Source organism: Muscardinus avellanarius (assembly GCF_963383645.1).
Source record: "Muscardinus avellanarius genome assembly, chromosome: 15".
Lineage (NCBI taxonomy): Eukaryota > Metazoa > Chordata > Mammalia > Rodentia > Gliridae > Muscardinus > Muscardinus avellanarius.
The window spans coordinates 23,244,923-23,260,595 of record NC_137801.1 but is presented as its reverse complement, the minus strand read 5'-3'; the positions used below and the strand labels follow the sequence as shown (position 1 = coordinate 23,260,595).

General features: G+C 38.6%; 1 protein-coding gene across 2 annotated transcripts in view; it reads right to left on the bottom strand.

Moving 5' to 3' along the window:
* SPDYA (speedy/RINGO cell cycle regulator family member A) overlaps positions 1–15,673 on the bottom strand; it is a gene marked incomplete at both ends in the record, with an annotated part of 41,121 nt that overhangs the window by 24,451 nt on the left and 997 nt on the right. Inside the window, 4 exons of one of the 2 annotated variants that reach the window (XM_080711181.1) lie at positions 3,574–3,745; positions 6,181–6,266; positions 10,504–10,562; positions 14,583–14,826. In XM_080711181.1, the coding sequence (XP_080567307.1) occupies positions 3,574–3,745; positions 6,181–6,266; positions 10,504–10,562; positions 14,583–14,826 (561 nt within the window). Of the gene's footprint in view, positions 1–3,573; positions 3,746–6,180; positions 6,267–10,503; positions 10,563–14,582; positions 14,827–15,673 lie in introns of those variants that run through there. The other variant, XM_080711180.1, reaches the window with a different exon arrangement.

Sequence of the window (15,673 nt, the reverse complement as noted above, 5' to 3'; positions counted from 1 at the left end):
TTTAGTGACAATCTAGTTTAACTGCTTACCTGAGGCATGAATCTCCTCTATAATATAACCAGGTGGCTTTTTTCCCTCTCACTGTGGTACTGGGGATTTAACCCAGGGGCATTTTACCTCTGAGCTGCATCTATAGGCCTTTTTATTTTTTGTTTTAAAACATGGTCTCACTAGGTTGAAGTCTTGCGATGTTGTTGAGGGTGTCCTCAAAATTACAATCCTCTTGTCTCAGCCTTCTAAGTATTGGGATTCTAAGTGTGTACTATCATGCCCGGCTAACTGCTTGTTTTTAAAAAATCATCACTGACAGGAATCACTACCACTAGAAGAGTCTCTCATTTTCAGATAATTGGTAGAATAATATTCTTCATATTGAGCTATACTGTCTTCTTTAGTTCTCTACAGATTTTTGTGTGCGTGTGCGTGTGGGGGTGGTTTGGGGATGGAACCCAGGGGCATTCAACCTCCGAGCTACACCCCCTGCCCTCTTTTTTATTCTTTATTTTGAAACAGGGTCTCACTGAGTTGCAGAGGACCTCACTAAGTAGCTGAGGGTGTCCGTGAACTGCAATCCTCCGGCCTCAGCCTCCTGAATGCTGGGATTACAAGCGTGCGCCACCACACCTGGGTAATTCTCTATAGATTTTAATTCTGTATTTGTCGTTTAAAAAAAAGACAAATGTGTGTGTGTGTGTGTGTGTGTGTGTGTGTGTGTGTGTGTGTGTGTGTCCTACTGTGATTTTTTTCAATATTTGGAAACAGCAAGCTTCTAGAATCTTTTCTTCATCATAATAAAATCTCTGGTCCTTTTTATTGTTCCACATATGATTTTTTTGGAGACTTCACTCTATTCTAGTTGCTCTCCTCTGGATATACAGTTGTTGGTCAATATTCTTCAAGTGTGGTATGTAGAATCAAATGCAATACTTGAGATATAATCTGATGATTACCTCCTCTTTACTGAAGCCTAAGTTTAAACTTTTTTCTAAGTCCCATTCCATAACTGAAGCCAGATGTCTCCAATATTTTATAGTTATTTAAATACGTGCTCTTGCCAGGCGTGGTGGCACACGCTTGTCATCCCCGCGCTTGGGAGGCGGAGACAGGAAGATCACGCAGGTTCGAAGCCAGCTGCGCTGGCTTAAAGAGACCCTGTTTCCAAATAAAAAATATAAAATAGGTCTGGGAGTGTAGCCCGGAGGTAGAAGGGCTTCCAGGAACCCCAGTACCACCAATAATAAATAAATAAATAAATAAATAAATAAATAAATAAATAATAAAAAAATACGTGCTATTAAGCCACATCATTCTCTTGGCTCTTTGATAGTGTGGTGCCAACAGCTGAGGCAATCCCAGCATTAGTAGAGTTATTAACATGCTGCAGTTAAAAATGCTAGTCATTGTACTTGAGAGCAGGTGGGTGATCGCCCATGAGGTAGCCCCTGCCAGTCCTAGAGTCTTGCTCCTGGTGCCCAATCTATGCTCTTTGCTGAGTGTCCCACAGGGCCTGAAGCATTTACTTGGAAAAAATTAGCTTATTCAAACTTGGCCCACTGTCACTTCCAAGGATGACAACAGGTATGCAAATTATCCACTGACCTGGGGAAGTAGTGATTAAACAAATACCCAACACCCAACAAAACAAAACCAAAAAAGCAGACAAAAAAACCCCACCAAAACTCTTTCAATGCCCTGCAATTGAAATGTATACAGTTTAAGTACTTAAATGAGGATCCATTTTTTAAGAGAGCCTAATACTCAACTTTTTTTTTTTTTTAATGGTACTGGGAGTGGAACCCAGAGACTTTCTACCTCCAGGCTATACTCCCAGAGCTATTTTATATTTTACTTGGAAATAGGGTCTCACTAAGTTGTTGAGAGCCTTACTAAGTAGCTGAGGCTGGCTTCGAACCTGTGCGATCCCCCTGTCTCAGCCTCCCAAGCGCGGGGATTACAAGCGTGTGCCACCAGGCCCGGCCTTACACTCAACTTTTCATCTTTCTTCTGAATTTATTATTTTAAAGGTTTGACTTGCTGTGTAGTCTAAGTTATTTCTGAATCCTTGCATTTCTCTTAAGAATCAACAATACTTCTAAGTTAACTTAACCAATAAATATGCATATTTGTTGTGTTTTCAGTCATTAATAAATATAATTAAAAGTTTAGCTCTGGTAAGAATTCTGTGACATATCACTGAACACTTCATACAGTTTTGACACCAATTCTTTAATTGGCACCTTTGACTTACTGCTATTTAACTGGTAAGATTTAACTTAATTATGAAATACCTATCCTACATTTATCAAAATTTCTGAACAAGTACAAGAAGTACAGTAATCATTGCTTTCTATTTAATTTTATATTCCAGATTTTTTTTTTAGTTTGAAACATTTTTCCTTATTAAAACCAGAACACAAAAGCCAGCCATGGTGGTCCATGCTTGTAATCTCAGTACTTGGGAGGCTGAGACAGGAGGATCACAGGCTGGTTCTCAGCCAGCCTCAACTCCTTAGTAAGGCCCTTTGCAACTTAGTGAGATCCTGTTTCAAAATAAAGGATAAAAAATAAGGCTAAGGGTGTAGCTCAGAGGTAGAATGCCCCTGGGTTCAATCCCCAGTACTGCAAACAAACAAACAAACAAACAAACAACCCAGAACATTTGATAAAATAACTGATTTTTAAATTTTTAGTGTCCTGCTGGTTTATATTAAAATCTGGCATTAAGGACATTTACTTAATATATTATATTTGAGAAGAGGTCTGGGTTTAAAGCATAATTAAGTTTACTTAAATTATTTAACATGCTACTATTCAAATCTTAGGAATGTTTAACTTTATATACTTTAATGGAAGTTATTATTCTACTCCAATGTTATCATAATCTTCAATAAATAATTTTTGTATGTCCACACCACCCTTTCCTAATATACTGGTGATCTTTATAAGAGAAGCACACATTAGAATAAAAATATTTGCTATAGAAGTAGCCTGCTCTGAAAAACAAATAATTTTTCATTAAAAATGTGGCAATACAGAAGTTGTACTGGGGATGGAACTCAGGGGCATCCTACCTCCAAACTACACCCCCAGCCCTATTTTTGTGTGTGTGTGTGGTACTGGGGGTGGAACCCAGAGGCTTTCTACCTCCGGGCTATACTCCCAGACCTATTTTATACTTTATTTGGAAACAGGGTCTCACTAAGTTGCTGAGAGCCTCACTCAGTAGCTGAGGCTGGCTTTGAATCTGTGCGATCCTGTCTCAGCCTCCCAAGCGCGGGATTACAAGTGTGCACAACCACACCCGGCTCCTATTCTCTATTCTTTATCTTGAAGCAGGGTCTCACTGAGTAGCCTCACTAAGTAGTAGCTGAGGCTGTCCACGTACTGTGATCCTCCTGTCTCAGCCTCCCAAATTCTGGGATTACAAGCCCAGCCAGAAGTTGTACTTTTGATAATTATTAAGGTTAATAATCTATCCTTACATATACAAAAAGAATCAAAGAAACATTAGAAACACATTCAAAAACAAAATTAGATAAAGGCCATATTTAGAAAGCATTTAAAAAGCCTTACCTCCTCACAGCACCTTCTGCTTACAATAGCCCTATAGTCAATTCTATCCCAGAGCTGGTCCCTTAACTTTAAGAAAGTAGGGAACAATTGTCTCCAGTTTTTCCCTAATGCCCATGGAAAAATTTCATACTTGGATTCTTCTTCATCTTCTTCAACTGTATTAGCCAGATACCTAACAGAGGACCAATAACCCAAAAAATAAATGAGTAAGGATAGGAACAATAATTAACAGAGAGATACAAATGGCTTATAAGTACAAAAAAGATGTTCAACTTTACTCATAAGAAATGCATATCAAAAACAGAGATACACCAGGAGTGCTGGTGCACATCTGTAATCCCAGTACTTAGGAGACTGAGACAGGAGGAGCACAGGTTTGAGGCCAGCACTAGCAACTTAGCAAGATCTTGTTTGGAAGAGAAGAAAATTCTCTCTTTCTCTCTCATATATATATATATATATATATATATATATATATATATATATACATACATACATACATACATACATATATGATTGGAAAGATTGATTTACAGGTGTGTGTGTGTGTGTGTGTGTATGTGTGTGTTTGTGTTTACTGGACATTGTATCCCTGAGCTCCAACCCCAGTACATCTTCCTATGCACCATGTCCAGCCTTCTAGTAATCTAAAACTTTGTTCTGGGATGCAGTTAGGTTATGTGGAAGCAATCAGATACCTTCTGGTCTTGCGTCTTGCTTTGATGATTTCTCAGATATATCTATATCAATGTTAAGTCTGTTTTTTTTTAGGGGTACTGGGGGTTGAACCCAGGAGTGTGCTTTACCACTGAGCTACGTACACGACCTTATTTATTTATTTATTTATTTACTTATTTACTTATTTACTTATTTATGGTACTGGGATGAAAGCCAGGGGCTCTACCTTTGAGCTACACTCTCAGCCCTGTTTTTTTTTTTGGGGGGGGTGTCTGGGGATGGAACCCAGAGGCATTTGACCTCCAAGCCACACCCCCTGCCCTATTTTTTATTCTTTATTTTGAAACAGGGTCTCACTAAATTGCGGAGGGCCTCACTAAGTAGCTGAGGCTGTCCGCGAACAGCGATCCTCCGGTCTCAGCCTCCCGAATGCTGGGATTACAAACGTGCACCATCATGCCCGGCTCCAGCCCTGTTTTTTATTATTTATTTTGAAACAGGGTCTCACTAAGTTGTGGGGGGCCTCACTAAGTAGCTGAGGCTGGCCATGAACCTGTCTTCCTGTCTCAGCCTCCCAAATGCTGGGATTATAAGTGTGTGTCATTATGCCCAGATCCCTTTTAATTTTTTAAGACAGGGTCTCTCACTAAATTGCTGAGGCTTCCCTCAAACTTTCAGTTCTCCTGCCTCAACCTCCTGCGTAGCTGAGATTACAAGCTCTGTATCCAGAAGTACTTTTCTTTTTTTGTGTATGGTGGTATGAGGGATTGAGCCCAGAAGGCATTCTGCCTCCCAACTATACCCCCAACCCTTTTTGTTTTGAAACAGCATCTCACTAGATTGCTGAGAGTCTTGCTGCTGGCCCAAAATATATTCTCAGCATCGTTTCTAGTTGAATTCTGACTTATTGGTTAGAAAACTCCATCATTAAAACCATTTGACAAGTCAGACATGGAGGCACACATCTGTAATCTCAGTACTTCGGAGTCTGAGACACGAGGACCACAGTTTTGAGCCTTAGCAATGTAGCAAGACCCTCTTTCAAAATAAAAGATGAAAAGTGATGGGGGGCCAGGCGTGGTGACACGCACTTGTAATCCCAGTACTTGGGATGCTGCAATGGGAGGAACACAGGTTTGTGGCCAGCCTCAGCTACTTAGTGAGGTCCTTTGCAACTCAGTGAGACCTTGTTTCAAAACAAAGAATAAAAAATAGGGCTGGGGGTGTAGCTTGGAGGTACCATACCCTGCACCTGGTTCCATCACCAGTACTGCTAAATAAATAAATAAATAAATAAATAATAAATAAATAAATAGATAGGGCTGGGGGTATAGCTCAGAGGTAGAATGCCCTGGGTTCAACCCCCCAGTACTACAAAAATAAATAAATAAATGAATAAATAAATAAAATCAATGGAAAAACTGGAAAACTAACCATATTTCTTTGTCACTGTTCAGTGTGTTCAGTAAAAGTCAGTGGATAACAAAAGTATTGGACATAAATAACTCCTGTCTTAAAGACATTGACGCACAGATTATGTCTAGAACGCTTCCCACAAGCTGTTCAATAAAAAAGGGATAACGATAGTGATTTTTACTATACATTAACAGTAAATTTAAAAGAGATTATTTTGGCTTTAAAAAAAATCTGTCATAAAGAGAAGAATTTAGAATGATTTCTATGGGAACATGGAAATATTTAAAAGCATAATACAAAGCCAAGTAGAATAATGAGTAATAAATCTTAGGTATGTAAACATGATAAAGTCAGTGAAAAGAACATAACAATATCCCATTAAAGTAAAAAATACAGTTCTTATACAGGAAGATGTTTTAAAAGATAGCCATCAAGTTTTAAACAGCTTCTGTTTTAAATGATATATATATATTATAAACAGCATAAAAATCACTTAGTAGAAAGTGTACTTACAGAGCAATAAAAAAATTTATCCTGGTATGCTCATTTACAGTAAATTTAGCTCTCTTGAAATAAACAAAGGTCATAGCCAAAAGATACTAAAATGAAAAAAGTTAGAATATTAATGTTTTACTTTCCTGCTTTAAAATAAATTGAAAAATTTATGAATAAGCTAAAATAAGGCATTATGTATCCTTGTTATAGATTCACTTGAGCACTTATATTTTTGCTTCATGTAATTAAGCCATGTAAAGTGAGAAATAGCTCTTGACCATTTATTATGATTAATGTTAACTATATGAAGTACTAAATTTTAGTATGGCCAATAAGTTTTAAAATTAAAACTCCATTTTTTTTTGGACTGGGGATGGAACCCAGGGGCATCCTACCTCCAAGCTACAACCCCAGCCCTATTTTTAATTCTTTATTTTTATTTTGAAACAGGGTCTCACTAAGTTGCAGAGGGCCTCACTAAGTAGCTGGCCATAAACCTGCAGTCCTCCTATCTTAGCCTCCCAAGTACTGGAAATACAGGTGTGTGTCACCCCACAGGGCTTTAGCAAAAAAATTTTTGTGTGTGTGTGTGGTACTGGGGATGGAACCCAGTAACTAACTTTCTTTCTTTCTTTCTTTCTTTCTTTTTTTTTTTGGTGGTACTGGGGTTCCTGGAAACCCTTCTACTTCTGGGCTACACTCCCAGACCGACTTTTTATATTTTTATTTGGAAACAGGGTCTCCTAAACGAGCGATGCTGGTTTGGAACCTGTGCGATCCTCCTGTCTCCGCCTCCCAAGCGCGGGGATTACAAGCATGCGTGGCAAACCCAGTACCTTTGTACCTTCAGGCTACACTCCCAGACCTATTTTATATTTAATTTGGAAACAGGGTCTCACTAAGCTGCTGAGTCTGGCTTCAAACCTTCGATCCTCTGTTTCAGCCTCCCAACTACTGGGATTACAAGCGTGTGCCAACACACCCAGCTAGTAAAGGATTTTTTAAAATTTTATTTATTTACTTTTGTGGTACTGGTGATGGAACCCAGGGCCATTCTACCTTCAAGCTACATCCCCGCCCTATTTTTTATTCTATATTTTGAAACAGGGTCTCGCTGAGTTGCAAAGGGCCTCACTAAGTAGCTGAGGCTGGCGCGAACTGTGATCTTCCAGTCTCAGCCTCCAAAATGGATTACAAGTGTGTGCCACCATGCTCAGCTTGAATTTTTTAATTTTTATTTTTATTTATTTTTTGCAGTATTGGGGATCGAACCCATGCATTCTACCTCCGAGCTACACCCCAGACCTATATTATTTTTATTCCTTTTTTTTTTTTTGGTGGTGGTGGTACTGGGGTTCCTGGAAGCCCTTCTACCTCTGTGCAGCACTCCCAGACCTATTTTTACATTTTTATTTGGAAACAGGGTCTCCTAAGCCAGCGCGCGCGGCTGGCTTCGAACCTGTGCAATCCTCCTGTGTCTGCTTCCCAAGCGCGGGGATTACAAGCGTGCACCACCACCCCCGGCCTTTTTATTCCTTATTTTGAAACAAGGCTTTACTGAGTTGCAAAGGTCTCACTAAGTAGCTGAGGCTGTCCGCAAACCCTGTGTCAGCCTCCCAAATGCTGAGATTACAAACGTGCAAAGAATTTTAAAAAGTGTTAAGATACTGTACTCCTGGTTAGTTGCTTTTCAAACACTGCCCCCTGCTGTCCAATAACTTTAATTCACTTAAAACTCTAAAGTAAAAAAAACTTTATAAAGTTAAAAGTTATAAACTATAAAACTTTATATATAAACTACAAGGTTTATATATAAAACTATAAAATTCCACACAGAAACTGAATTTTTTGTACAGAGACTTGAACTCAGAGGCATTCTACTTCCAAGCTATACCCCCAGACCTATTTTATTTCTTATTTGGAAACAGGGTCTCCCTAGGTTGATGAGTCTCACTACTTGCTGAGGCTGTCCTTGAACCTGTGATCCTCCTGTCTCAGCCTCCCAAGTACTAGGATTACAAGTGTGCGCCACCACGCCCAGCTAGAAACTGGATAAAGTGCTGTTGATTATTTGAAAAAGTGTTACTGACACTGTAATTGTTATGAAGAACAGTTTATATTTTAGAGCTACATCATAAAGCATTTATGAATAAAATGCTAGAATGTCTGAGTTCTGCCTCAAAATAATCTAGTGTTTTGGAAAAGGGTTTAGAAGAAACATGAAAGGCCATGAGTTGATTACTGTGGTCGTAGATGAGAGGCACGTAGAGGTCTTTGTCCTATTTCCTCTAAGTTAAATATTTAAAATTTTCTAAAATGAAGTTTCCAAAACTAAAATATAATGTACTTTTGTCTTTTTTTTTTTTTTTAGGTCTGGGGATGGAACCCAGGGACATTTGACCTCCGAGCTACACCCCCTGCCTATTTTTTAATTCTTTATTTGGAAACAGGGTCTCACTAAGTTGCAGGAGGCCTCACTAAGTAGCTGAGGCTTGTCTGCAAACTGCAATCCTCCGTTCTCAGCCTCCAGAATGCTGGGATTACAAGCGTGTGCAACCACACCCGCCTACTTTTGTCATTTTAAATGTGAAATAAAATCATTTACTTCAATAGTAAATTAGAAATATTTAATCATATCTAAACTTTTGTTTTTGTGGTACTGGGGGTTGAACCCAGTGGCATTCTACCTCTAAGCTACACTCCGAGCACCTATTTTTTTTTTTTTTTTTTTTTTTAGTGTCTCACTAAGTTGTAGAGGGCCTAAGTAAGTGTGAGCCACCTTGCCTAGCTAAGGAGTGTGTGTGTGTGTGTGTGTGTGTGTGTGTGTGTGTGTGTGTTACTAGGAATTGAACCCAGGGGCATTCTACCTCCAAGACACCCCACCCTCCCCCATCTTTTTCATTTGGAGAGTCTTGGTAAGTTCTTAAGATCCTTGCTAAATGTTGAGGTTGGCTGCAGACCTGCAATCTTCCCATCTCAGCCACCAAACACAGGGATGACAGGTATGTGCCACCAAGCCTGGCTCAAGCTAAATTTCTGAAACAGTTCCTTTTCTGCTGATTTGCACATTTCCAGTGTGATGTGACGTTATGATGAAATTTCTATATGACTGTCTAGTCCAAAAATAGCACTTATAAAGCTGAAGTTGTAATGTTTCAGCTAACTCAAAAAGCATAGAAAGACTGAAGTTTATGTGTAAAATAAGGCACAGATATATCAGTTTCTAGAATATGTTAGAAATTCTTTTATTAAACAATAATTCCTATATAAATGACATCTTAAAACTAATTTTACCCTATAGTATTGAGATTTTATCTTAATAACTTACAAAGTATTAAAATATTTGAAAGACTGCTTTAGTAGAATGAACCCTAGAATATTTTTTCTCCATAGCCTGATAAAAGGTAATAATTTTGATCTAAATACAGTAAGTCTACATTAATTCTTATTTTCAATCAAACAAATGCGGACTTAAGGTCATTTAAATCGAATCAATGATGCTCATGAATCTATACTATATTCTTTTTTTGGGGGGTGATACTGGGGTTCCTGGAAGCCTTTCTACCTCCAGGCTACACTCCCAGACCTATTTTTACATTTTTATTTGGAAACAGGGTCTCCTAAGCCAGCGCGCGCGGCTGGATTCGAACCTGCACGATCCTCCTGTCTCTGCCTCCCAAGTGCGGGGATTACAAGCGTGTGCCACCATGCCTGGCTAAATCTATACTATATTCTAATTCCAAAAATTAATGTGTATTCTGCTTTAAAGAAACAATGCAACCTGGACGTGGTGGCGCATGCTTGTAATTCCAGCATTTGGGAGGCTGAGACAGGAGAATCAAGGTTTTTGGACAGCCTCAGCTACTTAGTGAGGCCCTCTGCAACTCAATGAGACCCTGTTTCAAAAATAAAGACTAAAAAAAAAAGGGCTGTGGGTGTCACTCAAAGGTAGAATACCAGCCAGGCGTGGTGGCGCATGTTTGTAATTCCAGCATTTGGGAGGCTGAGACCAGAGGATCGTGGTTCTCAGACAGCCTCAGCTACTTAGTGAGGCCCTCTGTAACTCAGTGAGACCCTGTTTCAAAATAAAGAATAAAAATCAGGGTAGGGGGTGTAACTCGGCAGTCAAATGCTTCTGGGTTCCATCCCCAGTACAAAAAGAAAGAAAGAAAGAAAGAAAGAAAGAAAGAAAGAAAGAAAGAAAGAAAGAAAGAAAGAGAAAGGAAGGAAGGAAACAATGCAAGTTGTTTGTCTTAGTTGATAGAAAACTCTTATAGTGTGTCATCAAAGTTTTGATAATAACGTAATACTGATTAATGATTATACTGTTACCAAATTTACCTTGTCTGCAATTTTACAGCAGCAGTCCATCCACAAGAAATCTTGAATTAAATCATCATCTACAACAAGAGATAGCTATGACATATTTTAAAATGTTTAGTTTTGAGGAATTTATATATCAGAAGATTATACATTATGACTAAAAATCAAACAAAAATGGCTGGACCAGTGTTGTCTAAAAGTGTAGTTTTCAGTTCTTTAGTGTATTTACCGTAGCAAGGGCTCTGCAAAAGCCACTGTCTTATCTTTCATCTTTCATCTGATTTGCCCATGTATATAACTCTGCTTTAAGGGAGAACGGCTATGTGTTTGGTTTATTTTTATCCAATAGTATGTTGGGTAATTCTAGCTCTTTGTTCCTTTCCCAAATCAATCTTAACAGGAGCCATGCATGGTGGGCTATTCCTGTAATGTCAGTACTTGGGAGGCTGAGACTGGAGGATCGAAGGTTCATGGCTAGCCTTGGCAACTTAGTGAGGCCCTCCACAACTTAGCGGACTCTGTTAAAAAAAAAAAAATAGGGCTGGGGGATGTAGCCTGGAGGTAGAATGCCCCTGGGTTTCATCCCCAGTACTACACCTACACACACACACATATACACACACACACATATATACACACACACACACACACACACACACACACACACACGAGAAATAATGATTTCATGAATACTGTTTCTAAATATGTTTTACTTTTTCTGTTTTTTCCTTTTAGCTCTAAAAGTATTTTTAGTTTGGAATCTTTAAAAATATTTTTTCCAGTACTAGGGATTGAACCCAGGGGCATTCCACCTCCAAGCTACTACCCCCAGCCCTATTTTTTAATTCTTTATTTTGAATGGGGTCTCACTAATCTGTAGAGGGCCTAAGTAGCTGAGCCTGGCTATAAACCTATGATCCTCCTGTCTCAGCCTTCCAAGTACTGAGATTACAAGCATGCGCCCTGTGCTCAGCTTGAAATCCTTTATATCTTCTACTTATCTATTATTCAAACACATATGAAAATATCTCTATAAAAAGGTACAAAATTCACTAGTGATTTGTAATTAACACTTAATTTTTGTAAAACTCCTAGGACAAAAAACGATCCACAAACAAAAAAAAATGTTTAGAACATAAAAAAATAGGTCAAAAACACTTGTTTCCATTTTAAAGGACAAAAATATAAAATCTCAAAGTAATGTTTGTAATTATAAGAAAGTAATCTAGGAAAATCTGATTTCCCCCCATTTCTTCCCTTCATTTTAAGTAACAAAGAATAACTTCTTTTTGCGTGTGGTTTTAGAGATCCAGCCCATATGCATTTTGTCTTTCAGCTATACCCCCAGTATTTTTCTTTGTGTGTGTGGTACTGAGGATTTAACCCAGGGGCATTCAACCTCTGAGCTACACCCCCAGCCCTATTTTTTTTTTTACTTTTAGTCTGAAACAGGGTCTCACTAGGTTGATAAGAGTCTCATTACTTCCTAAGGCTGTCTTCAAATCTGTGATTTCCTTGTGTCAGTCTCTCTCAAGTGTTGGAATTACAGCCATTCACCACCACGCCTGGCACTCCCACCTTCCACTCCTTTTTGATAGTGTCTTGGTAAGTTTCTGAACACTGGCCTGGAATCTTTGATCCTCCTGTGTTGGCCTTCCAAGTACTGGGATTACAGCCTCTGTGTCCCTGGCTATAACTACTATGTCTTTTTTTTTTTTTTTTTTTTTTTTTTTTTGTACGGGGAATTGAATCTAGGAGTGTTCTATCTCTGAGATAGACTCCCAGCCCTATTTTTTTTTTTTTAATTTTGAAACAGAGTCTTGCTAAATTGCTCAAACTGCCCTTGAGCCAGTGATCCTCCTGTTTCAGCCTCCCAAGTTACTGTGATTATAGGCATGTGTTCTATACCCAGCTGGCCCTAACTTCTAGGTATTCGTTTCTAATACCACAAATATCATCAATGAAATCAAATATTTGAAAAGTTCTAAGGATAACTACTGATTTCCGGAGAATTTTAACTTGTTAACTCCATTTCTGTTATTTTTCTTTTGTAGGACTGGAGATTGAACTCAGGGCCTTGCACATGCTAGGCAAGTGTTCAAACCACTGAGCTACATCACCAGTCCTCTGTGTCCAAAGTTATTAAAACTGATAGAGCTAGGTATTTTCTCTTTTTTCATGACTAGCTATGGATACTAAAAAAGTTAATAGATGATAATTTTTCAACTCTTTGTTTCTATGGTAGTGAGGACTGAACCCAGAAGCATTCTACATCTGAGTTATACCCCCAGCACATTATTATTTTGAAACAGGGTCTCCCTAAGTTGCTGAGGGGCTTGCTAAAATGCTGAGGCTAGCCTCGAACCTCTGATTCTGTCTCTGCCTCCCAAGTATTGGGATTACAGACATGTGCCACCATTCTACTTTTAATAAAGAGGCAGGGAAACAGTCTAGATCCTGGTAGGGAAACATCTTTGTATATTTCCCAACTTATACTCACATGTATTTTTCTTTCTTTTGCTTTTCTTTACATCTTTTGTGTGTGTGCATGGTACTGGGGGTGGAACCCAGGGGCTTTTCTACCTCTGGGCTATACTCCAACCTATTTTATATTTTATTTGGAAATAGGGTCTAAGTTGCTGAGAGCCTCCCTCAGAAGCTGAAGCTGGCTTTGAACCTGTGTAATACTCCTATCTCAGCCTCCCAAGTGCTAGGATTACAAGCATGTGCCACCATCCCCGGCTTTCTATACATCGTAATTAGCTTGCCTTAATGCACCTTTATATATAAACAGGGAGGGCTGTTACTAGATTGTGGTGTCACTTTGACTTGATTCATTCCCATTGGTACTTACCAGAACCCTTCTGTCCCATCCCTTTTCCCTACTCTATCTACCTTACTACCATACCTCTAAATAATGATCCCTCTTCATTCTGGTCTAGTAGAAGTACTATAAAGAAGGCTCTTTTTGCCTATTTGTTAAGAAATTTATCAGCAAGTCGTACTATCTCATGAGCTGAACAAATTCAAACTCAGTTTGACTATATGAACATGTTATGAGACTGTTAATTTGTAATACTATTTTGGAACAGTATTCCAAAACTTTTCTAGGTTGACCAACATTCCCAGTTTGTTTGGTTTTAGTTGTGAACATCCTGGGAAACCCTTATGCCCATCCTGGGTTAATATTCATCTGAACCCTTACATAGTATTTTACTTTATTTATTTTTTAATTTTTAATTTTTGCAGTACTGGGGATGGAACCCAGAGGTATTCTACCTCTGGGCTACACCCCCAGCCCTATTTTTATAATTTATTTGGAAACAGGGTCTCACTAAGTTGCTGAGAGCCTCACTAGGTAGCTAAGCCTGGCTTCGAACTTGTGCAATTCTCCTGTCTCAGCTTCCCAAGTGCTGGGATTACAAGTGTGCACCACCACACCCGGCTTATTTTTTTACGTTTTAGGTACTGGAGATGGAACCTAGGGGCATTCTACCTCTGAGCTACACCCCCAGCCCTATTTTTTTATTCTTTATTTTGAAACAGAGTCTCACTGAGTTGAAGAGTGCCTCACTAAGTACCTAAGGCTATCTGTGAACCGCGATCCTCCTGTCTCAGCCTTCCAAAATGCTGGGATTATAAGCGTGCACCCCCACAACTGGCATGGGATCTAAATTTTTAATCTATTAGCAATTCTGCATTTTTAAAAAGGACTATAAACAAAACAAACTTGGCCGGGGGTGGTGGCGTACACTTGTAATCCCCGTGCTTGGGAGGCGGAGACAGGAGGATCGCACAGGTTTGAAGCCGGCCGTGCTGGCTAAGGAGACCCTGTTTCCAAATTTAAAAAGTATAAAAATAGGTACTGGGAGTGTAGCCTGGAGGTAGAAGGGTTTCCAGGAACCCCAGTACCACCAAAACAAAAAACAAAACAAAAAAAAAAACCCCAAAAAACAAAAACAAAAACTTGGAGATGGGAAATTTGACATAGAAAATAAAACCATCCTTTTTGATCATTACAAAAATGATAAGATTAATATTTATATTCTAATTTTTAAATATAATATAATTACACTATTAAAATATGTTAAACCTACCAAATAACTTAAAGAAAGCTGTCATTTCCTGGCGCTGTATAACCAGACAAGGCCCTCTGGGGCGTTTACATTTGTTTGCATTTTTTTCAGATGCTTGCCAGCTATCTTTAAAAATTGGACGTTTTAGAGTAATGTTTTTTTTAGGCTGATGTGATCTATTTGGTTCTGATTTTACATGAACAGTGACAGAAGGTGGTGTCTCACAACACATCTGATTGTGCCTCATTTTGGATTCCCAAGATTCCTGTAAAAATAAAATACAATTAGTTATTATATTCATTAATTTATTTAAAAAAATAATTGAGCCAGGTGTGGTGGTGCACTTCTGTAATTTAGAACTTGGGAGGCTGAGATAGGAGGATCACAGGTTCAAAACCAGCCTCAGTAACTTAGTGAGGCCCTCAGCAACTTACCAAGACCCTGTTTCAAAATAAATGATAAAATGGGGGGGGGATGTAGCTCAGAAATAGAAAACCCTGGGTTCAATCCCTAGCACCACAAAAAAGAACTGAATACTACTACCAGATGCAGTCATGAGAACTATTATCAAACTTGCTAATCAACATGGTATTTATAACAGTGCTCACAGTAGAAATTGCTTTTAGAATTCAGTGCTAGATAAAGTTGTGCTTCTTTTAGATAATTAAAATAATTCATTTTCTCAAATAATAAGATATTGTATACAGTTTTGCTTTGCCTATTAAGAAACTCAAAACCAAATTTGAAAGTTAATGATAGAAACCATGCTGTTTATGATTTGTTTCCTGATAAAGGTTTTTTTTTTTTTTTTTTTTTTTTTTGCCTGTCTGGGGATGGAACTCAGGGGCATTCGACCTCTGAGCTATACCTTCTACCCTATTTTTTATTCCTTATTTTGAAACAGGGTCTAAGTTGTGGAGGGCCTAAGTAGCTGAGGCTGTCCACGAACCACGATCCTCCAGTCTCAGCCTCCTGTATGCTGGGATTACAAGTGTGCGCCACCATGCTTGGCTCCTGATCATTTTTTATTTTGCTTGAACTGGCATAATTGTATTACATGGTTGTTAAATGCCACTTTAATTTTTATTAAAACAAGGCAAAGGAACTTATTA